The sequence below is a fragment of the Panthera onca genome, chromosome E1 (genome assembly GCF_046562875.1).
Source record: "Panthera onca isolate mPanOnc1 chromosome E1, mPanOnc1 haplotype 2, whole genome shotgun sequence".
NCBI classification, from domain to species: Eukaryota; Metazoa; Chordata; class Mammalia; order Carnivora; family Felidae; genus Panthera; species Panthera onca.
This window is the reverse complement of record NC_138352.1, coordinates 13,692,264-13,716,283: the sequence shown is the minus strand read 5'-3', so window position 1 is coordinate 13,716,283 and position 24,020 is coordinate 13,692,264. Positions and strand designations below refer to the sequence as shown.

The following is a 24,020-nucleotide window of genomic DNA, read 5'->3' as shown; positions in this document are numbered from 1 at the left end:
GGCCTGCTTCCCGGTGCTGTCGCGGGACCCGCCCCCCAGACCCACCCAGCCTCGCCAGCGCTCCCCGAAATGCAGCGCCTCGCGCCTATTGATTGAGGAATTGAATTCGCGGGTATTGCTAGGCAACTGACTGCTTGGAGCCGGCGCAGAGCAGGCTGATGTGATTAGTGAACCTGGGCTGCCGCGGCGCAGCCCCGCGCCCCCCGCCCCCCGCCAGCATCGCCGTCCCCGGCCTTCTTGGGGTGTAAAAGCCCCAACGCCGGGCGAGGCGCGGTCGGGGGAGAGCAGAGCGCAGGGTGGGGATGGGGGGGTTCTCGGCCCTTCCCGGCCCAAGAAGACTTTGCTGGGCGCGGGCGTGGGGCGGCAGAGGAGAGCCGCCTCCCGGACCCCAAGGCGGCCACCGCAAAGTCCCAATACCTCCCCCGAAGCCGCCGCGGGCCTTGTCGCGCAGGGAAGCCCCGACCTAGGCGCCCTGGCAGAGCGCGAAGGGAGGGGCGTGGGGACGCGTTCGCCCGCGCATCTTCTGTCCTCGGCCAACCGATTGGGGACCCCGCCCTTGACGGTGCTCTCCGCGCCTCCTTCCCCAATTCTGAGAGCCCAGTGGGAGGATCCGGGAGGTGGGGAGCGACCTGCGCCGGCGGGGAGGTGGGGGGGGGGGGTGGTGGGGGTGGGAGGCTCTGGGCAGCGGGTCTCGGGGCCTTGAGCGCCCTACGGGCTTGAGGGGCCCGCGCCCTCTGCGGGCGGAGTCCGGGGCGGGGATGGAGTGGGGAGGCCGGCGAGGGGCGCGGAGGGCGACCAGCCCCTGAGCTGTGGCCCAGCTGCTCGGCCGGGACTCCCTCAAGCGACCTCTCCTGGGCGTCTGGACAGCGGAGTGGGCTCATGTTCGGGAAGAATGGAGGGCTCCGACTCAGCCCCCACTTCCCGGCCACCTGGGCACCGGCACCCTCTGCGTTGACCGAGAGCTCCTTCCGCGGTCTCCGTTCCCTGGGCAGGTTCTCGGAGAAAGCGACCAGCGGGGGAGGCCTTGGCCCGCGGTGCCGCCTCCGTCCTGGGTCGGCTCGCCTGCGTCCCTAGGGCCGGGCCGGCTCCTGTGGCTGCCGCCGGTTGAACTGGAATCTTTGTGGCTCTCTGTCCCTTTGGTGCTCACAGCGCACGGATCCTGGTCGAGGCCCTGTGCTGTGCGCGCGAGACCCGACGGCGAGAAGGCCGGCACCGGGCGTTTCGGGGGCTCAAGCTCTGATTTCCTCCTCTCACCAAAAAGTCCTCCAGGCCCAGAGGGGGCCTCGGATCCAGCTGGAGTCTGGGATGGGAGCTGCTCCGTGCTTGGCGGCGCTCCACGGCGTCCAGCCTCGGGGGCCTGGACACGGGGAAGAGGCCGTGGGTTGGGGCCGGGGCTTTCTTCCCAAGACTTCGGAATTGGAGGTAGCCAGGGGCACCCGGGAGCAGTCGGGGTGGGGATCGCGCCATTCGGTTCCCGGGGGCAGCTCGGAGCCCGAGGTGGGGACTGTCCCCCCGCGCGTCCCAAGAGCCAGAGGCTCGAACTCCGCGGGTCGCGCGCGCCCTCTAGAGGCGATAGCCTCAGTCCCTCTCCCGGCGCCCACCCCCTCCCGGCCTTTCGATTCGCGAAGTGCCTTCCTGGGTTTCCAAATGAGCCGGGAAAGACTCGTCTCCCCCACCCAAAAGCGCGCCACAGTGGGCCACGGTGGGCGCCCCCTCTGCGCCCCTCCCTTGCGGACAGGAAGGGGGTGTTCAGCCGGCGGGATCCGCGTCCTCGGAGCCTTGCTGACCCATCGCGCCAGGCGCCCTGGGGCTGGACCCGACAGCGCGGGGCTGAGTCCGGGGGGAGGCCGAGGGCCGGGCCGGGGCCCTTGGCAGCCCAGCCCATTCTTCTGGGAAGGCGGTGGATTAGGCCATCAGATCAGCGGCGCAGAAACGAACAAAGGCCGGTGTGGGTCAGGGCCCCGCACCCGTCTGGCGGAGCCTCTGGACAACCGGGCTCCGCTCGGCTCGCCTACTCCTCCCCGGCCATCCCCACCCCTTCCCGCAGCTCTCAAAAGCCATAGAGAGAGGACAGGACGCCTAGCGTCATCCCTGCCCACCTTCTCCAAAACAAAACAGCTCCAGCGTCTGCAGGGACAGCGAAAAGAACAGGCCTGGAGCCCTCCCTGCAAGAGCCTCACGTCAAATCCTCAGGCCTCTTCTGGAGAGTGGGCTGCGTTGGTATTTGTGGTGGGAAGCTCTGCCGGAAGGAAAACGTTCAGGCCTTTGCCCCAACTAGCCTTTCAACTAGTGGTGGCCAGCAGCCAGACCCCTCTTCTGCCTCCACTTCAAAGGGAGCTCGGTTCTCCCTGGAGGCTGAAATTTATGAACAAATTCGTGCGTTGGGTGATGCAAACCTTACAGACCCAGGGAAGGTTCGTAATGAGCAATCATCTCTTTATGATGAGCTACGAGCGAGGAGCACAGTAGCAGCAGGGACTGGAAGCCTCTGGAGCGCCACGGTGACTCCCGTGGGACTTTATAGCCGGTGCCCCACGTGGCGGACTCTAGGGTTTGAGTAACTTTCCAACACAGGATCTTTTTTTTTTCTTTTTTACTTAAAACGTCACTTTCTGGGAGAGGTTTCAAAGTGAGTTTATTCTGTATGGCAGCGTCCCTGGCTTCTACCCACAAAGTGCCAGTAGCGACCAACACTGCCCCTGCCCCCCAGTTGTGACAGCCAGAATCCTCTCCAGACGTTTCCAAATCACCCCGTGTAAACTGCCGATGGAGGGGTTCACCTTGAGAATCAACCCCATCCCTTTGTTGAGAAAACAAAACAAAACAAAACACGTTTTTCTGCTCTCCGGGAAAGGGGCTATAACCCTCTCCGAAAGCTTTGGTTTTTGTTTTTGTTTTTTTGGTCCCATGATTCAGTCTGTGTCCAGAGATGGCTTTTGCCTCAAGAAAGGGAAAGTGAAGGCAATTGTTCCCAGGCATCACTCACGAGGTACACCAGGCGGACAAGTGAAAAACAGTATTTATTGATATACTAAAAATTAACAGAAAGTAAGACAAAAACCTGACACCATTCACTAATGTCTTTCCCCTGCAAAATAAATTAACGTCAAAAAAACCCCAAAAAACAAAAAACCTGCAACGTATGCCTAGTGTTAGTTCTCCAAAAATACTAGAAAAGCAACCGAATCTTTAGATGTATTTGAGCAAAATATCTGGTCATCTAGGCACACTACTTTGCCCCTCCTCCCACCCCTCCCCCCAAACCACTGTGGGCTTCCTGGGGGAAGCATTCTAACTGGTAGGTCCTGATTGAATATGGGGGCTGGGCTGCTCTGATTTCAACAAAGATTGTAAGCTTCCCAGGGCCATAACCTATTCACTTTTGTCCTTTTAAAAAAGCGAACAGCCGTAGTTTAAAGCAATTAGGAGTGGCGTACATGAATTTCTTTTTTTAATTAAAAAACACAAATCAAGCCAGCAATCGGCACTGGTCCAAAGCTCTGGTCCTTCCCATCTCCCCCTAATGAAACCTCTAGGCCCAGGTCAGAACTTTGAGCGTAACCGAAACAAGGAACGCTCTTTTTGGTACCAAAAAATATATATAAAAATAGGTCAAATCCTCTTAAGAGGACAGACTGGGCACTTCTTCCTATCCGTTACGAGCAAACAAAGACACGACAGTATAAAAACACCCACTCAGCATACACTGTGATGCGGTCCACGGAGAAGACCCTGCAGATTAAAGAAACGAGGGGTCTCGAACCAGACGGAACTGATGGATGCCCAGCCACACACACACCCGCCCACCCACACGCACACCACACACATGTACACATAGCAGCAAATAAAAAAGTACTACTTTTATTGGTAAACGTGACGGTCAACTCTTCAGTGAAGGCAGTCATGCCTGCACGCGTGCGCGCACACACACACACACACACCCTTTTAAACACGAACCACGTGGAGTCAGAAGCACCAGAATGAAAACCACACAACACAGCAAGGCAAAGTGGCTGGGAGTAAGGTGTTTGCAGATTCGACTTTGGGATTATAGTAGCTGGTAAACAGAAAGGCACCGCATCGGGGTTTGGTGCAGACACACGTTTGTCCGACAGCTCACGGGAGCCCGGGCTGTCCCAGAGGCCTGGGGAGCCGCTGCTGGCCTGGCTTTGCGGCCTCTAAGGCAGCACAGTGCCTGGCACAAAAGGAGCTGAAAAACCAGGAGCCGGTGAGCCCCCCTGAGGGGGAGCCCTCTCTTCACAGCCAGGGAGCACGTGGGTGCCTGGGAACCGGAGGGGGAGCTGGTGCCAGTGGCCCAGTGTGCCGGGACCCCTTTCTTCCAGACCGTGCAGTGTGAGCCGCGATCCCTTCCTCCCACTTTCCAGCTTTTAGCCTGGCTGTCTGGGACCCCCAGCCCTCCGGATCTGCCCAGATGGGCACCCCTCCCTGCCGCAGCCCAGCACAGCTACCGCGCAGGAAATCTGGAAGCTACATCTGGATGCCCCTTGGTGAGGTCCTGGACACGTGTCTGTCCCCAAAGGCACACTGTTGAAATCGATTCAGGTTCACAAAAGCCATCTTTCTATTTGGCGCGCAGGGTGAGGGACTAGGGGGGCTGGAGGTCTGGCAGGCGCGCCCCTCAGAGAGCAGAGCCCGCTGTGTAAGTCTGGGCTCCCCTGTGATCAAGGCAACAGGACAGAGGGCATGCCCACACCTGCTGGCTGGCCGTCACTGTCACTGACAGCCGAGGCAGAGGAGGACCCACACCTCCACTTTTCTTTTGGCATCACAAAGACCCAGCGTCCCCACTCCTTGACCCACTTTTCTGCCACAGGCCACACAAGACAGCTCCCAGACTCGGCTGTCTGGGGGCAGGCAGATTTGCCCTTTCCTGGGGGCCCTCCAACAGGTGGGGCGCCCAGATTGTGCCCCACTTCCAAATGGTCCGAGGGTACAGCCTTGCAGCTGGGAGGGAGCACACAGAACCCCCAAAGGCGGGAGGGATTGTCAGGGAGCAGGGCGGGGGGTGTCCACCTGGGGGGAGAGGCTGCCGTGGGAGGGAGCTGGGCTAAGCATCTGCCCACACTCCCACCTTCCAGGGGCTCTCAGAGGCCCTCTGTGGGACCCCGGCTGGGCTGTCCTGGCACGAACGGCAGAAAGGAGGGCAGCCAGAGACACCCTTCTGCTTCTCCCCATAATGGGGAGGCTCTAGATCAAACAGCTACGAGACGGGCCCCTCCCAGATCTGACTTCTAAGACATTTCGGTGCCGCAGTCGTTAACCTGAACCAGGCTTACAGGGCACCAAGGGAGGTCTGCAGGGCTCCCGAGCACGGCTACAGCCAGCCTACATTCAGGCCACGGCCCTCTGGTGTCGACATGGGGGCAGGGACAAGGAGGCAGGCAGACCCCTGGTCCTTGGCAGCTCAGGCACTGAGGGGAGTCCTGACTGGTGAGGTCCCTTACCTGGCCCACGGCCCATCTTCTAAAAACCTAGCTGAGCCCGCACGCCGTCCTTCAAGGCCCGACCCCCCCCTCCACCCCAATTTCCCAGTACACGTTCCTTCCCCACCGCCGGGCAGGAACGACCAACTGGATCTCTCCTCTAACAGCCGCGCCCCTGGGAAATCCAGAGGAAGGCTGACCACTACTCTGTCATCACAAGCCAGGGAGAGCGGTTCAAACAGCCAACAGGGGACGGCCTTGAGAAACGTTCAGCCAGAGACCCGGGAGGCAGACTTCCTGAGGCATATGGGAAGTGAAAGCAGAGGCCCAGAGGTAGAAACGAGGGCAAGGCCAGGCCTTGGCAAGGCATCAAGGTATGACCCTGCCTGAAGCCACAGGCAGGGCCTCGGGGAGTCCCCTCCAAGCCTGCCCTTGAAGGAGGCTACCCGGACCCTGGGAAGGGCCCGGGGTACAGGGCCATCATCAAAGCAAAGCCAGAGGCCAGAGAAGGGCAGGCAAGAGCCGGGCAGCCAGGCGGCTACGGGGCATCAGTAATGTCTCAGGTTGAAGAAGCCCACGCTGGTGGGGGACTCCTTCACCGTGACTGTGATGAGGTTGGCGGTGACGTCGGTGACAAAGACGTGCTCGATGAGGCTGCGGGTGGGCTTCCAGTCCTGGCTGGTCTGGACAGACACAGACAGGTTCTGTCCAGCGCCGGGCGGGGAGGCCGGGTCGGGGTCGGAGTCGGAACTGCTGTTCTCCTCTCCGGTGCTCATCTCGGACGGCAAGGCCGCCTTGCGCACTTCTCCGGGGCCCGTGTGGCCCTCCTGCCCACCGGGGCCCGAGCTGCCTTTGACACAGTCCCTCTTGCCTGCAGGGGTGGGCAGAGCGGCCCCCCTAGAAGCCGGCTTCTCACTCTTGTTGGTGTCGGAGGACACGCTGGCCCCACTCCCCCCGGGGGGGGCGCCCCCGGCGCTCTTCCCAGTGGCCGCGTTGGTGGCAGGGACGCCCTTGGTGGCCGCAGCATGGCGGGCAACCACACCCACCCCCGGTGTGCCGTTCTTGACACTCTGTAAGTCCAAGACCTGGGGGCTCAGCTCCTGGGCGGGTGCGGGCTGGGGGCCCAGGCACCCCGCAGGGGCCTTGCCACCGCTGTGGACATAGAGGGGCCCCCCCGCACTTCCTCCTTTCTGCTCCACAGTCCCGCTGCCAGGGGCCTTTGGGGCTTTGCTTCCCGGGGGGCTCATCCCCAGTTCCCCCTTCTGCGTCCTCACCTTGAGGTCCAGCCCGAGGCCGCACTTGCTGGCGGTCTGGGCCTTGAGCGCCAGTCTGCTGGCGGCCTGGGCCTGGCTCTGGCTCATTCGGTTCATGTAGTGCACAATGGAGCTCTGCCAGCTGATGCCACCGCGGCTGGGACTGCCAGCCACGCCCTTCATGAGGCTGGCCAGGTTCTCCGGGCTGGCCACGGCGCCGGGGCCACCGCAGGCCTCCTTGGCGTGGGCCTTCAGGGCCGCCAGGCCCGCCACGGGGGCGCTGAGTGGCGGGGGCAGCTTGCCGGCCGGCGTCCCCAGGTCCTTCCGGGTGGTTTTCAGCACCTTGGCCAGGCTCACGGGTCTCCGGGCCGCCTTCTGCTCTGGGGGCAAGGGCTTGCGGCCTCGCTTCTTCCGGACGGGGTCCTTCAACTCAGGCTTGGCCACCAAGATCTGGGCCTTCTTCTGAGGCACCGGGTGGGTCTCGCGGCCCCGGGGACCCCTCTTGGCGTCTAAGTCGCTGTCTTCGTCTTCGTCCGAGGAGGTGGAGGAAGACGTGGACGAAGACGTGGAACTGCTGGACTTGGAGGGGGCGTCGGGTTCCTGCAAAGAGAACGGGAGGGGTCACCACCTCCACAGCCGGGCCCCCGGCGTCCAGAGGGCGTCAGACGCCTCCAAGCCAAACCTCTGGTGGGTTCCACAGGAGAGGAGCCGCCAAGAGGGAGCGACTTCTCGGTACCTCGCTCCAGAAAAGTTTGCAAAGTCCTCCCGAGAGTCCGTGGAATGCAGTTGAAAGCAGAACCAACAGCACCAAAAACCCCAGGTGGGTCAGGAAGTCAGGGCAGAGTCAGCGCGGTCGCGTCCCCGGCACTAGGGTCGTGATGGGGACAGACTCCGCTGCACACAGGTCAGAGGGGAAAGCGCAGGGCAACCCAACTCACGGGCCTCGGGCCAGGAGGCAGGAGAAGACGTGCAAGGGCTCTGCCATCGAACGCAAGAGGACACCCTGCTGCAGTCGTCACGCTTCCCAAGGTGACCCCTTCAGAACATTCCAGCGACCAGGAAAACAAACTGCTGCCCTCCCATCTCCTGGGCGTCTCCCCACGTGCAAGTAACGCAGCCCGCTTCCCACTGACTTGGCGTCTCAAGAGGCGCACCGTAGGGAGGCCGAGCCAGCACGGGCTCCCTGCGGCAAAGCTCGCCTGCCTTCGGCGGGGGACAATCCAGGGCCGCCCAGAGCCTCAGGGCCTCCTCGTCCAGCCAGGCCCACCGCCTCGATGCCACTTCCGTGGTCCCCAGTTGGTGGGAGCCCGAGCCACAGGGCTGGCCTGGGTCGCCTCCCTCCTTAAACACCCCACAGTCTCCCACATGGGACCCCCCCCCCCCCCCCCAAAGCTTAAAGCAAGGTTTCCACAGCCTCCCACAAGGGCGGTTTTTGTAAGCGACTGAGCTCTGGGCCACAGTGTGTCGTTTTGAGATCCTGGGGCAGGGCCCTCGAGAAAGGAATGTAAGACACGGTCAAGACCGAGGCCCTGACTCTTTCGCTCCATGCTGCCTCAGAACTGAAGGCAGGACGCTGCCACCGCCCCCAAGTGCGCGTGTACCCGCGAATGCCCTGGTTAGTTGTGTCTATTCAGTGAATGTACAAGAGCCTACGGTGTCCTTCCTGTTCCTGTGAGCCACCAGCAGTGAGACAGTGGTCAGCAGACAAGTCTGACTCTGCCGCCCACTAGAAAGGAGTGTAGGAAGGACACAGAACGAACAAGAAACCCGCTCTGGAGGGGGTCGGCCAGCGCAGGGCCCTGCTGGGGGCGGGGGCAGGGGCAGGGGCAGGAGCTGGGGCTTGCTGTTGCCCCCTGCTGGCAGAGGCACAAGTGAGGAAGGAAGCCTGAGGCCGGGGTCTTCTGAGCAAGGGAACCACCTCTGCGGCCACAGCAGCCCCATCCCTGTTCCCCAAAGCCCTCAACCCTCCCGCCCCGCCCAGAGAGAGCGCCGGGAGGGAAGGAGCCACGTCAGGCCAGCGGCCACCCACCTTGAGCTTGGAGTGCCGGCTACAGGACATCACCGTGTGCTTCCTGGGCCTGCCCCTCGGCCGCTTGCCTCGCTTCCGGTTCTGCACCTCCTTCTCGTGTTCCCTTAAGACAGGCACCGATCAGGGTGGGAGAAGCCCCGCACCCACACCCCCTCCCACCACACGGGAACCCCAGGGCTTCAAACAGCCCGACACTCAGAGCCTCGGGTAGCTGATCGCCACCTTCACCGCCAACACCTGGGCCGTCAGTTAACGTATCCACCGCAGAGGTCTACACCCTCCGCTGTGCGATATGCTTATTGTTTTCCATCCCTCCGTTTCATTTGCAAAAGCGAGAGAAATTCCAGCAAAGCTGGGAAAGGAACACTTCTCCGGTTTTCTGACTCCCCTTCAGACAAACCTGTGCTAACCGCGGTTACTTCCTGCAGGAAAAACGTTTTATGGAACTTCTAAAACGCAGCCCGCTAGGGGCCAGAACTCCCACGTGGTGAGACCCCACCATTGCAAACGAGAGACCCAGGCAGGGAGACAAGGACCACGGGCCCCAGCCTCTGCCTCTCCGCAGCTGCACCACGCTCACACGTCCCCGGGGCACAGGTCGGGGGGACCAAGGACTCTGCTCTTAGAGCCGGTGCCCCTGGTACACAGTTCCCTCCCCGGTTCCTCTTCCTAGGACCTCGCTGTTCCTAGACAGTATTCTAGATCGGGAGCACTGGAGGCGCCCAGTCCCGAAGTGGCTGGGGCTCAAAGCTCACACCTCCGGGAGGACATCTCCAGTCAGCTCGGGAACCCCTGGGACTCAGGGTCGTAAAGCCAAGACAGCCGCCTCCTGCCACCCCCAGAGGAAGCTTGTACTTCAGGGCACCCCTGGGGAAGAGGCTCAATCCGGAGAAGCTTCCCGGTAATTAAAACAGACAAACATCACCTCGTTGGGGCCCAAAAGGGCATCTCTCAAAGAATCCAGTGAGTATAATCAGATAGAGCTCAGAGTCCAAAGCGGCCCCTAACTGGTCTCCTAAAAGGGCAGGGCCGTCTCCGGGTCTCCTCTGCCGATACGTTAACCTCACCTGCAGATTCTGAACCTCAGGCTTGCCCTTAAAAATGCCACATTACCCCACACCAAGCATGTGACTGCCAGCTCCTAGCTTCCAGGGGTGCGGGTTCTTCTGGGCGCAGAGGGGAAGGGAGACACCCACCTCCTCTGATTTCTCTCCCCCATGATGGAAACCAGACTACCCCGTACTTCGATCCTTACACCTCTTGGACACTTGCTAACCCCCAGTTCTTACCTGCCGCGCAATAATCCAAAGTAAAGTTAAGGACACACCCTCTCTCAACAGTTAGGATGCTGTCTCGCAGAGAAATGGACCAGATGCCCCCCCATCCCCCAACCTCACTTACAAGACCCGGATTATGAATTATAGAGTAGATGATCAGATATCAGGTTATTGATAAGCTTTTCCAAAGGTATTCAAGCAAGTTTAGGCTCACCTCGTGTTTGCTCACCCTGCCAAAAGCCTAGCTTTATTTTCTTCCTGTTGTCATGGCCTCTCTGGGAAGACCAAAAACACCATGCTTCAGTGGGGGGCGGGGGGAGTGGGTTAAAAAGTGGACCAGAGAACACGCTGGCCAGACTGACCCTAGACGGGCAAGTTTTTGGGCAACTAACCCATCTGCCTCTATCAACAGGGCAAGCCCCAGCAAAGCACCCACACCTTGCCTCCACCAGCGTGCTCGGGAACAGCACCCCCCACCCCCGGACCCTCGGGCCAGGGTGGGAGGCCCACCCGTCGCCTGCCCCTCACCCCCCCTTTGCCTGAGGTCAAAGGAGGTCTCTCTCAACGCCAGTCTCCTATCTAAAAGAAAAGATGACACCTATTATTATTACAAGAGCAAATTCGTCCCGAGACTGGCAAGGGCACGCGCTCAGTCCCACCTGGCTCACAGCTTAGACGTGTTGTTTCCAGCACAGAATACCACAGCAGCCGTAACTTTTTGCTATGCTGTTTGGGCTCCCTCTCTGAGCCTTCTCTTGCCCAACGGCACCCTCAGGCAGCACCGGGCAGCCAGGTCACTAATTTTATGGCAAACCTGTCATCCTGGTTTTTCTTAGCGCTGTTAGCAAATTACTCAACAGAAAAGGCCGACCAGAGGAACCAGAACTTTTCACGAAGGAACCGAGAAGGTTCGTTTTTGCACGCGTGGCTGTCAGAAAGGCCCAAAGCAGCACTAACTCAGTGACTTCTTAGGTCTGGACACATGCGGGCCAGCCGAGGGAAGGTGGGGTAGGGTCTCATCTGGGACCTCGGGGCTTGCTGCACCTTCAGACATGGGACAGAAGGTCCTCTGGTGACCACCGCTACTGGAACTCAGACCACAGCACAAGCCCCGGACCCCTGGAAGGCCAGCACGGCTCTATGATAGGCCACTGTGTCCCCAACGCTGTCCCCCTTCCCACACGTGGTGTTAACTTTCTCACTTCTTCTGGAAGGCCAGGAGCAGCCTCGGGTCCAGGATATTTTCCTCTGGCTCCCAGCTGTTGTGTCTGGAAAAGGAAAAAACAAGGTGTCGAGAAACACCAGACAGGCAGTGACCAGCTACTTCAGAAAACAGCCGGAGTGGGGTTGCCCTGTCGCCCTCCAATCCCTGCTGGGGGGAAGGGCACAGGGGTGCTGGGGCAGAGTGCCCCCAAGTCCTACCCGTGGCCAGGATGAATTGCTGGAGACTGGGGGTCTTGAAGCCAACACCTTAGCCTCAAACTCAAAGGGAAACCACCACCTCCACCCCCAATTCACATTAGGCTTCAGGAAAACTCCACGGTCTCCCCCCCTGGGAGGAAAACGAATCCCAGTGAAATGGGAAGTAGCCGGGAGGGAAGCCCCCAAACCCTGGCCCGGATCCAGGAAGGGAAGGGAAGGCCGCTGCAGGATGCAGGGAGGGGAAGGCCGAGGGGCACAGCAGCGCAGCCCAAAGATTAAGAACAATGTGGCTGGCGCCCAAGTGAGCGCGGGCCAGGGCACCGGGAGGGGAAAGCAAAGAAAGAAAAGTGGGGGCCGGGAAGAAACGGGAAACGGGTGGGCCCAAGGAGCTGTAAACAGAGCCCCTTCCGGGGATGCCAAACACCCTTCCTTACTTTAAAAGGGGGAGAGAGAGAAAAAAAAAAAGGAGCCCTACGTCCATCAATAGAAAGCTCAGGTTACAGCGGGGAAAATGTGGACGGGAGGAGGGGGGCTCGCGTCCCGCGCGGAGGGCCGGGGCGGCCCGGGGGCACAAGCAACAAATGGGCGCGGGAGGGAAGCGGGCCGGGGGCGCGGGGTCCGGGCCGCGGCCGGAGGGGCTTCCGGGGGAGGCCGTCAGCCCCGCGCCCCGCGGGCCCGTAAACAAAGGGCGGCCCCGCGCAGGCTGCGCGCCCCCTTCCCGCCGAGCCCGCGGGGACCCCGCGAACTTCCCGCCCAGCGCGCCGACGCCCCCGCCCCCCCGCCCCCCGGGGCCGAGGTGGCGCGGGCGGGAAGGCGGGCGCCGCCGCGTCGGGGACTCACTTGGAGGACCAGCCGCGCCACTTGACCAGGTACTCCAGCTTGCCCTGCAGGGAAAGAAGAGGCGCGTGAGCCGGGGCGGGAGGGCGCGGGGAGGGCGCGGGCCGGGCCGCACGCACCTTGCGGAGCCGCTTGCTCAGGATGCACTCGGCGGCGAAGACCTGCTCGCCCACGCTGCTCAGCTCCTCCATGCTGCCGCGCGCGCCCGCCCCGACCGCGGCGCCCGCCGCTCCCCGCTCCCCGCTCCCCGCGCCGCCGCCGCCGCCGCCGCCGCCACCGCCGCCGCGCGCCCCGCCGGCCGCACACAAAGCACCGCCCCCGCCCCGCGTAGGGCCCGCCCCGCGCACGCGCACCGCCGCCGCGTCCCCGCGCCGCGCCCGGCCCGCGCCCGCCCCCGCGGGCCACCCCCGTCCGGCGCCGACCAATGGGAGAGCGGGGGCGGGCGCGGGGCGGGGCGCGCATTGTTCGCGGCGGGCTCGGCCTCGCGCCCGGGGCCGGGGTCCCGCGCGCGCGCGGGGGCCGGGCCCGGGGTTGGGGGTGGGGTGCGTGTGGGTCCCTCGCGGGGAGGAAGGGGCAACTCGAGGCCTGGGACCCGGGAGCCGCCCGCCGTGCCCCGCTTGCGCCCCGGGGCGCGCCCGGCCTCCTCCGAACTTCGTTTTCCGGGCAAAAAGCCATTGTTCGGGCCCGAACGGGGGGAAGTCGGCCGCTTCCTGCCCCGGCCTCCGAGGGGCGCTGCTGCGGGGCCCCGCCCGCCCTCTACCCTTCCGCACTGGGGCCCCTTCTGCTTGGGGCAGAAGTCTTCTCTGTTTTGCGCGCCAGCCAGCCGAACGGGGCCGGGGGCGGGGAAGGAAGGGGAGACAAAGTACTGGGGCAGGGGAGCAGCCTAGCCTTTTCCCCCCCAAAGGCGGGAGAGAAAAACGCACCAAATGAAGACGCCTATTGCTCCGTGTTTTCTTGGAGCCATGAAGAGTGGGACCCACCCCCCAAGATTTAGGGCACGCCGTTGGGAGGAAAGCAGCTGCACCTTTTCTTACTTTGTTTCCCGGTTCTGAAGAAATGAACGTGATGGTGGGGGTGGGTGGGGGTGGGAGCGAGGTTGAGGAGATGATTCTAACCTAGGACTAGGTCTCTAATAGGCCCGACGGGATTTGGCGATGTGTCCTTTGCATCAGTTGCACGTGACGGAAAGGAGACCGCGTGGAGGCGGGGGTGGGGGTGGGGGTGGGGTGGCCTGGAGTCCTCTCTGGGGTCATCGTGGGCAGCCTGCCTTTTTATTTTCTTCTGCTGAGATCCGTATTCCCTTGAGCAGCTCCCCCTTAAATCATTTAGAGCTTGAATCAAAGTCAAACGCTGAGTAAAGGCGATGTGCATCAGCCTTAACTTTTTCCACATCCATACAGTTTAACTCAATGAAAACCCATCTTCTGGTGTTGGCGTCTCCCTTGAATGCAGCTGCCAAGTGCTCTCTCTGCTGAGCAAATCAGAAAGTCGTTTCTTGTCGCAGGAGAATGTCTAAAAGTAATTTTTGATCATTAAAGCTGTATTTATAAAAATTCTGCAGGAGAAATGTATTTGTCGTTGTTGTTCTAACGGAAATGCCTGCTGTAAAAATTGGGAACTGCAGGGGCCCCATCTTTCCATTTCTGGCATGTTTTCCAGTTTATTTGGTTAAGTATGTTTCATTCATTTGATATCCTGGAGAGACTTTGGATAACATTCGCAAACTTAGATATTGCTTGCAAAGAAGGCAGGAAGGAGGACTCGCTTGGGTCTGGGTGGAGGTGATGGCTCAGGTGGGAGGGGCTGTAGCCCAGAACCCCTGCTTGGTGGTGAAACCCGTCTTCCTGGGGTGCAGAGAGCCGCTCGCAAGCTGCAGCGGTTTCTGTGTCCCCATCTTGTGGAACCACTCAGTAAATTGTGGGGCTGAAGCCAAAGGTGTATTTATTGTAGTCCTAAAAATAGCTGGGTCAGTTTCAACTCAGGTTTCCTTGCAGAATTTGTCTTGGGTGTGAGGTTTTTGCCCTGGAAGTTTCCAGTTTCCTCTTGGTGATATATGGTTCCCTGGGATACTTGCTTATTTTTTTTTTTTTTTTTTTTAAGAAAAGGAAGCTTAAAGAGGGGAGTTTTTTTCTAGTTTGTCTAGAATTTGATCCTAACCTATTAAAAAAAATCAATTTCCTGAAAGGGGTAACACGTGCATCGTCAATTCCACTGTGCACCCCCAGTTTGGGTAAAATAATGTTTAGATAATTTATTTGGAGAAACAGATATGACAGATTTGAGTAGAATTAAGGTAGCAGATAAATAGGGTGGTGGTTGATCCAAAATTTGTGAAATGTTCCATAAAAACAACACTGGAAGTAGGCAGAAGCAAGGAATAATTCCAGCTAATCCAATTGTGTCAAAACATGGGTTTGGGCTAAAGCAGATTCTGTCTTCCGTTTTGACTGTCACAGACTGTCGCATTTAAGAATTATTAAGACAAGTCAGAAGTAATTATTTTCTTGCTCATTCAACAAAGAGTTACTCAGCATTTGCTATCATCCCGGCAAGAGTAGGCACAGCATGGAGAGTGCCTAGCAGTGCTGTTGTCTAAAGTCTTTTTTTTTTTTCTTTTAATGTTTATTTATTTTTGAGAGAGAGAAAATGAGAGAGAGGGACAGAGCAAGAGCTGGGGAGGGGCAGAGAGACAGGGAGACACAGAATCCGAAGCAGGCTCCACGCTCTGAGCCGTCAGCCCAGAGCCTGACGCGGGGCTCGAACCCGCAGACCGTGAGACCGTGATCTGAGCCGAAGTCGGACGCTCAAGCGACTGAGCCACCCAGGGGCCCCAAGTGCTGTCTCAGAGGAGCTTTCAGCGATGTTCTTGTATCTGCAAGTGCCTTGTACCTGCGTTTTCAATAGTTTTGCCATTAGCCATTTGTAGAGAGTGAGCACCTGAAATGTGGCTAGTGGGATTTTTGATTTTATTTAAGTTTAGGTAACTGAAATTTAAATAGCCACCTGTGGCTAGTGGTCATGTGCCTGGACAGTACAGGTCCATAGGAATGTCAGGGATAGACTCTAAACACATTTCAAGCAAAAGAGTCATATACTGCCTTGACTTCATCCTGGAACGTGCATAGTTTACTTGTACCCCCATGTACGCTTTCTTACATTCGAGAACGTTTATAACACACACAGGAAGGCGTTTATTTTTTTTTTTTATTTTTTTTTTAACGTTTATTTATTTTTGGGACAGAGAGAGACAGAGCATGAACGGGGGAGGGGCAGAGAGAGAGGGAGACACAGAATCGGAAGCAGGCTCCAGGCTCCGAGCCATCAGCCCAGAGCCCGACGCGGGGCTCGAACTCACGGACCGCGAGATCGTGACCTGAGCCGAAGTCGGACGCTCAACTGACTGAGCCACCCAGGCGCCCCCAGGGCCCTTAAAAACCTGCACAAACTCGAACTTCTCACCTTGGACTCTTGGGGCCGGGAAGGTTAAGGTTACAGGTGGTGAGCAGTGGACGGTTAACCTACCCCTTTATGGTGTTTTGGAGACCAGCCCACTGCCCCTTGCGGGACCCCCCCCATTGCATCAGGCTTTTATTTTAAAGAGTGTCATTTCTTAATTTTGCAAGCAAATCGGTCCCTGATGCCAGTGAGAAACGGTGCAGCGATGAACGTCTTTATCTTTGCACGTGCAAGGTGCTCGCACATCTGGAACAGCCTGCCTCGATTTTGTACCAAAGAGCTCATTTTTGCTCGAGATCGCCAAACTGTCCCCGAGGGGTGTGCTGATTTACATGCCTGCCCCAGACACACGGGGCTGACTCTGTCCCCGTGTTCTCCGCAGACCTAGGAGTTGTAAGTCCATCCAGGGCGTTTCTGGACACTTAGCTGGTTTCAGTGCTGTTCTAACACAAATCAATCATGTCTGTTACACGCCCCACATCTGCTTTTTTTCAAGACCTTTGCCTGGTGCGGAATTGTTCGAGTGTAAAATGGTTTTATGAGTGTGCTTTGCCAGTGTGAGATGCATCATTTTACAAATTCAAAAGTAACTTGCACTTAACATTGTTCTGAAATCTAGGGTGACGCCCTTACTTAAAAACCGATAATTAGTTCGGGGATTCAAAGCGGTAAACGAATGCACGTTTATGAGTTTGCTAATTGTTCTTTCTGGCTGCTGGAGGTGATCTTGGACGTCCTTCATAAATCCTTCGAGCCCCACCAATAAACCCACGGGCTTCGGGAATGGGGGTTCTGAGACCCTGCTTACAAATCCCCCTCAGAATCAAGTGTTCGTTCTGTTCCACCCCCGTCGTTAGCTGGGTTCCTTTTTGTCTAAAAGAACCCACACAAAGAAATGTCCTTTCGGTCACACAAAGCAAAAGAGATTTGCGTTGCCTTTTTAAATCCTGCTGCGTTTTGATGAGAGAATATGAAATTAAGTCCAAAGGACGCTTCTTTTTTTTTTTGTTAAAGCCCTTTCTTTGCTTCCTGTTGGCAAAAATCTCAGTGATAACGAGAGGAATTGCATTTGGAGTCAGGGAATGTTCGAACCCGAAGGTGGGGTGGGGTGGGGGGAGGTGCCTGGGTGGCTCAGTCGTTTGAGCCTCCGACTCAGGTCATGATCCCAGGGTTGGGGGATCGAGCTCCCCGTCGGGCTCCGTGCTGAGTGTGGGGACTGCTTGAGGTTCTTTATCTCTCTCTGTCTCTCTCCCTCAAAAAAGAAAAACAAAAAAACAAAAACCAGAAGGGACTGTGGAAATGCCACTTTGCAGGTCAGCACAGGGTGGCCCGGGGTCACTGTCCGAGCCTGGGCTCCTGCTCGTGTGGGACAGCGTCTTGCCGGCCACCCGGCCGCACGGCCATCTCTGAGCTCCGCTCCTCCACCGCCATGGGCCTCCGTGACTGTCAACCCAGCGGGGAGAGTGGGACGTGCCCCAGGGGTGCCAAATTCAGAAGGTTCAGCAGATACACTCTGAGAAATCCCTCCGGTCCCTCCGGAGGTCCCTCCGGTCCCCAGCAGCCTGGTTCTCCATTCTAGAAGCAACACACATTCCCGCTTCCTAGGTTTGCTTCTGGGGGCATTTGGTCCCCTCCAGCAAGGGTGCCGGGAACCTTTCTTCCCCTCGTGCCCTCCAGTGGTTTTCCCTTGATCACGCACACGGCCGTGCACCTCACGGTGTTCTGGATGCTGCTGTTTTCTCTTAGCAGTGTGGCCTGAAGGTTATGGCCCCTCAAGTGGGGCGACCTGCCGTGTTCCTTCGGATTCCTCCAAGATTCTCCGTAGCTGGATGTATCGCGGCTTATTTAACTGGACCCTGACCGCTAGGTGGTGAGTTGTCCCGATGTTTAGCTCTTGGCATTAATTAAAAAACCAAGTTCCTCCGCACAGTGGACTTGGAGAGGCACAGGCGCGCCGCGAAGGCGTCCAGGAGGCCGCGTGAACACTGGTTGAGACGCTGTTAATCGAACCCACGAAGCACAGGTTGGTCCTCGGCCGCGGCCCCTTCGGCCCCGCACGTCCTGGCTGGGTTCCGTGAACACACAGGAATAACTCCCTGTGCCGACAGTGGTGGCCGCTGTCTTTCCGGGGTATTTTGATGGGATTTTCCTCTTTGGGGCTGAAACCCGATCCTTCGTTCTGGCTACAGAAGCGAGAGTCTCCGTGTCACCGGTTTACGTCTCTTTGGGTTCGACGGGCTGCCTCCTGTGGTCACTGCTTTTCCGAGGCTCCCGTCCTGGTGTGAATACTGCCGCCGCGAGCCTACGTGCCCCAGAATGACACGGCGGTGTCCCCACAACTTCAGTAGGTGGATTGGGATGTCCCGCGTAGCGAGATGCCAGCCGATGGGAATTTGCAAGGTGACTTTTGGGTTGAAACGACTCACACAGCAAATACTTACCAAGCGACGGCCCTTTGCCAGGCCGGTGCAGGAAGGCAGAGCGATGGCCACTGCGTGGGAGCCAGGAAGCAGGGCCAGCAGTGACCCGAGCCATCCAGGGAATCGTGAGGACATAAAACACAGATAAGGGCGTCAGGTGCACCTAGGGCGGGGTCGTATTCCTCCAGAGGAACAGAACCAATACCAGAAATGCCAATTCCTAAAGAGATTTCTTTTTTTTTTTTTAACATTAACAATTTTTAAAAATTTTATTTTAGAGAGAGAGGGAGAGCACAAGCAGGGGAGAGGGGCAGAGAGAGAGGGAGAGAGAATTTTAAGCAGGCTCCATGCTCAGTGCAGAGGCCGATGCGGGGCTCAGTTCTGCAACCCTGGGATCGTGACCTGAGCCGAAGTCGAGAGACAGACGCTTAACCGACTGAGTCACCCAGGCGCTCCTTGAAAGAGATTTCTTGCCATCGTGGGGGCTATCTGGTCAGGTTGGAAATTGCAGGGCAGGCTGTCAGGGAGGGCTGGAGCCCTAGGGCTGAAGCCACCGTCCACGGGCAGAATATCTTCCTCCCAAACCTCGGCACTGTTCTCAAAGTCCTTCAGCTGATTGGGTCAGACCCACCCCGATTCTCCAGGACAATCTTCTTTACCTCAAGTCAGCCGATTGTGGATGTTATAGTCACATCTACAAAAATGCCTTCACAGAAACACCTCAATTCGTGTTTGATTGAGCAACTGGGGACAGCCGTCTAGTCGAGTAGACCCATAAGATCTCCAAGGTAGCGTTTTATTTATTTATTTTTAATTGTTTAAATGTTTATTTATTTTTGAGAATGAGGGAGACAGAGTGCGAGCGGGGGAGGGCAGAGAGAGAGAGAGAGAGAGACAGAATCTGAAGCAGGCTCCAGGCCCTGAGCTGTCAGCACAGAGCCCGGTGTGGGGCTCGAAGCCACGAACCGTGAGATCATGACCTGAGCTGAAGTCGGACAGTTAGCTGACTGAGCCACCCAGGCGCCCCTCCAAGGTAGTGGATTATCTGGAAAAAAAAAAAAAAAACAACAACCCTAACTGTGGAACGATATTGTTTGTGTTTCCTAGGGCTGGAATCACAAATTATTCACAAACTCAGTGACTTAAAACAACAGAAATTAGTTTTCTTACCGTGCTGGAGGGCACGGGTTTGAAGTTGAGGTGTCATTAGGGCCACGCTCCTTCCAAAAGCTCTAGGAGAGGATCCTTCCAGGCTCTTGCAGCTTCTGCAGGAGGACGCCTGTGATTCCCGGCGTCCCTTTGGCACTGGGACCGTCCCATCTCTGCCTCTATCCTCACGGCGCCTCCTTCCCTGGGTCCCGTCCCCTCTGTCCTTGTGCCTCAGACCTCCCTCTCCTCACCTTTATAAAGACGCCAGTCGCTAGGTTGAGGGCCCACTCTAATTCCAGGGTGACATCCTCTTAACTCAATCACATCTGCAAAGACCCTGTTTCCAAATAAGGTCACATCCACGGGTCCCCATGGACAGAGCTCGGACGCGTCTCTCTGGGGGTCACTATTCAACCCTCTGCAAATAATGTATGCTATTACTTCTGCCGTGTAACCAAAAGGAATCTGTGTGTTGGCGGATGCGTACAAATTTTCTGCAAGGATCCCAAGACACTGATAGCAGTGACTGTGTTTGGCCGGCAGTGAAGAGCCCTTTAATGATCAATTTATGGGCCCGTGACTCATCTGCAGTGTTTTACCTTGTGCACGTATACGCTTCCGGAAGGCGCTATTTCCTGAGTTACCTAACGTTTCAGCTCATGAATTACTTTGAGCTTTGCTAAAGTTTAATCTAGTTTTCGGCTCCGGGGTGGCTCAGTGGGTTCAGCGTCCGACTTCGGCTCAGGTCACGATCTCACGGTTCACGGGTTCGAGCCCCGCGTCGGGCGCTGTGCCGACGGCTCGGAGCCTGGAGCCCGCTTGGGATTCTGTCTCCCTCTCTCTCTGCCCCTTCCTTGCTCGTGCTCTGTTTCTGTCTGCTTCAAAAATAAATAAACGTTAAAAAAAAAGCTTAATCTAGTGTTTAAAACTTAGATTTTATAAAGTTTTTCTATAATAAAAATATTCAGGTCCTGGTCTCTCCTCTGTATGTTCTGATTTCTTTTTTTTTTTTGAAGTTTATTTATTTATTTTGAGAGGAAGGGAGAGGGTGCGCCCAGGAGCAGGGGAGGGGCAGAGAGAGGGGGGAGAGAGAGGATCCTAAGCAGGCCCCACGCTGTCAGCGCAGAGCCCTATGCAAGGTTCCATCTCACGAGCTGTGAGATCATGTCCTGAGCTGAAATCAAGAGTCAGATGCATAAGTGACTGAGCCACCTGGGTGCCCCTCTGATTTCTTTATTGCTGAGAGAAATTAAAGATTTAAATAAAGAAGACTGTTTATGGATTGGAAGATTTGTATTTCTAAGATGCTGATTCCCTTCAAATTGATCTAATGATGTGACACAATCCCATTACAAATCTCAGCACAGGAGCACCTCCCTCCTCTCCCTCTCTCTCGGCCCCTCCCCTGCTTGCTCTCTATCTCTCTCTCAAAATAAATTAGAAAAACCTAAAAAAAATAATTAAAAACAAACCAAAGGAATTGATAAGCTAACTCTCATTCTGAAATTAGTGGGGGAAATACCAGGGAATTGGAGTCATCAATACACTTTCAAAAAAGGACAGGGTCGGAGAACTCACACTCCCTGATCAAGATTTACCGGAAACACGTAACCGGTGTAGTGTGGTTTAGTCTTGTAAAGTCCGAGAGGCCAGGGGGTGTGGTCTGGCTGGTTCGCTGCTGTGGCCCCACCGTAGAGAGGGCTCGGGGCACAGCGCACTCTCAAAAACTTGTAGAATGAATGGAGAAGGTTCTTTCTGTCGCTCAAAGGTGAAGACAGCCAGGGAGGACGGGGTTATGGCGGGGCTGAGGCAGGGGAGACTTGGAAGCCACTGGGACAGTGTTGGGACTGAGCCCAGCTCCCCCACCTGGAGGAGAAGCGGCCGCAGAGAGCCGGTGGCCTCGGAAGCTTCACTGCACATGAGCACACACCATCCTCGTGTGGAAGAGATAGCACCGAATCCTGGGTCCCTCTACCAAGGCAGTGGTGCAGGGAGCTTATGTGCTGCCATGGGCCCTGGAAAAGGATGACAGGTGCAGTTTGCACCAGGGCCGGTATGGACCACAGGACAGAATGCACCAGGGACAGTATGGACAACAGGACAGGATGCACCAGGGACAGTATGCACCAGGGACAGTATGGACCACAGGACAGGATGCACCAGGGCCAGTATGGGCCACAGGACACAATGCACCAGGGGCAGTATGCACCAGGGACAGTATGGACCACAGGACAGAATGCCCCAAGGCCAGTGTGCACCAGGGGAAAGGATGCAGTAAGGGGGCAGCAGGCACCAGAGGGCAGTGTGCATCAGGGAACAGTACGTAGGAGAGACAGTTTGCACCAAGGGAGAGTGTACAGTAGGAGACAGTACCCAAGAGGGGACTGGAGGCACCAGGGGACAGGACGCAGTAGGGCACGGTCACGCAGGGGACAGTGTGCACCAGGACGCATGCCCTTCCTTGTAGCTTCATCAGCGCGATTCCTTGTGATCGAAGTTTATCGCTCTTTTTGGTTTGAAAATCTCATTGAAACTTTCAAACGTGTTTATGGCTCTGACAGAAAGTGCCAAAATACCCCGTGGGAAGACCTTCTGGTCTTATGCCCACCCCCGCCCCGCCCCCAGCACATACAGCTTCCCTCCTGTCGTAGGCAGGCCCGTCAGGCCTTTCCCGCTTGATGACCTCTTGCAGGTCAATGTGGGTTTCTTGGCTTATTTAATCTGCGTATTGTTCTTTAACTGTGCCTCAGTTTAAATTCGTCCCCGTCAGGGCATAAATCCCGACAGCGGGAATGCAGCGTTCACCACAAAGCTTGGTACAGAACGGGGACCCCAGCCGTACCCATAAAAATGAGCAGTTTGCAGATAGGCACGGGGCAGATTCATCCCCAGACAGGGCATATTTGTGATTTTAAACCCTCAAGTCCTCAGTTCAATTAGAAATCCGTTTAAAAGTCCCTGGTAAAAGCTGGGTGAGCGTGTGAGGAAACTGGCACTCGGGCACCACGGGTGGGAGTATAAACGGCTTCGATGTTTCTGGAAAGCAGTTTGCCGGACCCTCAAAACCACTCGTGCCCTTTTATTGGGTAATTCCACACCTAAGGAATATCCTAAGGAAATAGCAAGTAATCAGAGATGCACAGAAAGATTTCTTTGTGTACCGATTTGCTCACCACAGCAGAGCTGATAAATACAATGGCAATGGCTTAGTGTTCATCCGTGGGCAGCTGACTTTACTAGACTGTGGAGTATTCATGCAAGGAAATTCACTACACTCCTTAAAGTTCAAGTTTTGGGAGCTCCTTGCAATGACATGGTGAAACCCTGTGGAATGTTCCAGGAAAAAAAGTGAGTTAGATAAATCTGCAGTGTGGTCTCCGTTTGGGGAAAACACCTATGTCTATGTGCATGGACAAGAGAGTGGGAAGAAATAATAAAAACAGTGTTTACAGTTATTTGTTTCTTTAAAAATTTTTTTAAAAATCTTTATTTATTTAAAAAAAATCTTTTTTAACGTTTATTTATTTTTGAGACAAAGAGAGACAGAGCATGAACAGGGGAGGGGCAGAGAGAGAGGGAGATACAGAATCGGAAACAGGCTCCAGGCTCTGAGCCGTCAGCACAGAGCCCGACGCGGGGCTTGAACTCACGGACCGTGAGATCATGACCTGAGCCGAAGTCGGCCGCTTAACCGACTGAGCCACCCAGACGCCCCCCTCAGGTTCTTTTTAATTGGAGCTGAAGTTTAAAAGATGGGATATTTCTGAAAGTCAAATTTTGGCCACCTCTGAAAACTGTGGAGGTCAGGTAACCCTGGGCTGATGTTCCCACACGGACTCCTACATGCACCCGCTTTCCCTCTTTCCAACCCCTGTCCGCCTTTCTGGATTTAGGGGCTACCCAGCTCCCGGCTTCTGCATGGATGCCCCCAGGAGGGAGGGGTGCTGCCTGCTCCGGTGCTGCCTCCAGACCCTGGGTGACCAACAGGTGTGGGTCTGAGTCCCCAGCGGGCTTCAGATGTCATTATTACGTTATCATGTGCCTGTCCCAAAGGTAGCTTGAGTCACAGAGTCGAGTGTGGTGAGTGAGTGTCAGAGAGCAGGAGGGAGCCAGAGGAGAGGCCACAGATACGGGGCCCACGGGCCTTGCACCCCAACGGAGCGCCTACCAGATGCTCACAGGCAGATAAGGGGGCTTTCTTCTATCTCTCTACCCCAGGGAAGGGGGTCTTCTGCCCAGGAACTGGCCACGCGGGCCTTGCCCAACGACGACGGCCAGGTGTCCACACCCTGCGGTGGACATAGGGGTAGATCAGGGCGCCCACCTCCGCCTCCTGCAGCGGGTCTGTACTGGGCGTGCGAGGGCAGCACCAACAGTAGAGGTGGCCGGAGGGGACAGGGGACCCTCCTCCTGGTTCCTCTGGGACTGATTCTGGCCTGGTTTTTCTTCTGTGCAGTGGGTTGGTTTGTGTGCGTCACATTTCCGAGTCCTAACCCCTGGGACCTGTGAATTCGATCTTATTTGGAGAAGGCGCCTTTGCGGGTGTAATGATGCCCGGGATCTCAAGATGGAGCCACCCCAGATGTAGGGCCACCCTAACTCCAACGACCCCTGTCCTTATCTGGGAAAGATTTGAGCCCGAATCCGGGAGAAGGCCACGTGATGATGGAGACAGAGACTGGAATGTGTCTCCAGGTCAAGGGATGCCAGCCAGGGACCGCGGGAAAACCACC

General features: G+C 57.0%; 1 protein-coding gene across 1 annotated transcript; it reads right to left on the bottom strand.

Moving 5' to 3' along the window:
* Positions 1–3,001: 3,001 nt before the first annotated feature.
* CBX2 (chromobox 2) lies at positions 3,002–12,557 on the bottom strand. The gene is made up of 5 exons (XM_060645197.3): positions 12,382–12,557; positions 12,266–12,309; positions 11,206–11,271; positions 8,727–8,829; positions 3,002–7,297 (listed from the first exon to the last, which is right to left on the bottom strand). Exons 1-5 carry the CDS (start codon positions 12,451–12,453, stop codon positions 5,993–5,995), a joined length of 1,590 nt encoding a protein of 529 aa, XP_060501180.1. The 5' UTR covers positions 12,454–12,557; the 3' UTR covers positions 3,002–5,992.
* Between the last annotated feature and the right edge of the window lie 11,463 nt (positions 12,558–24,020).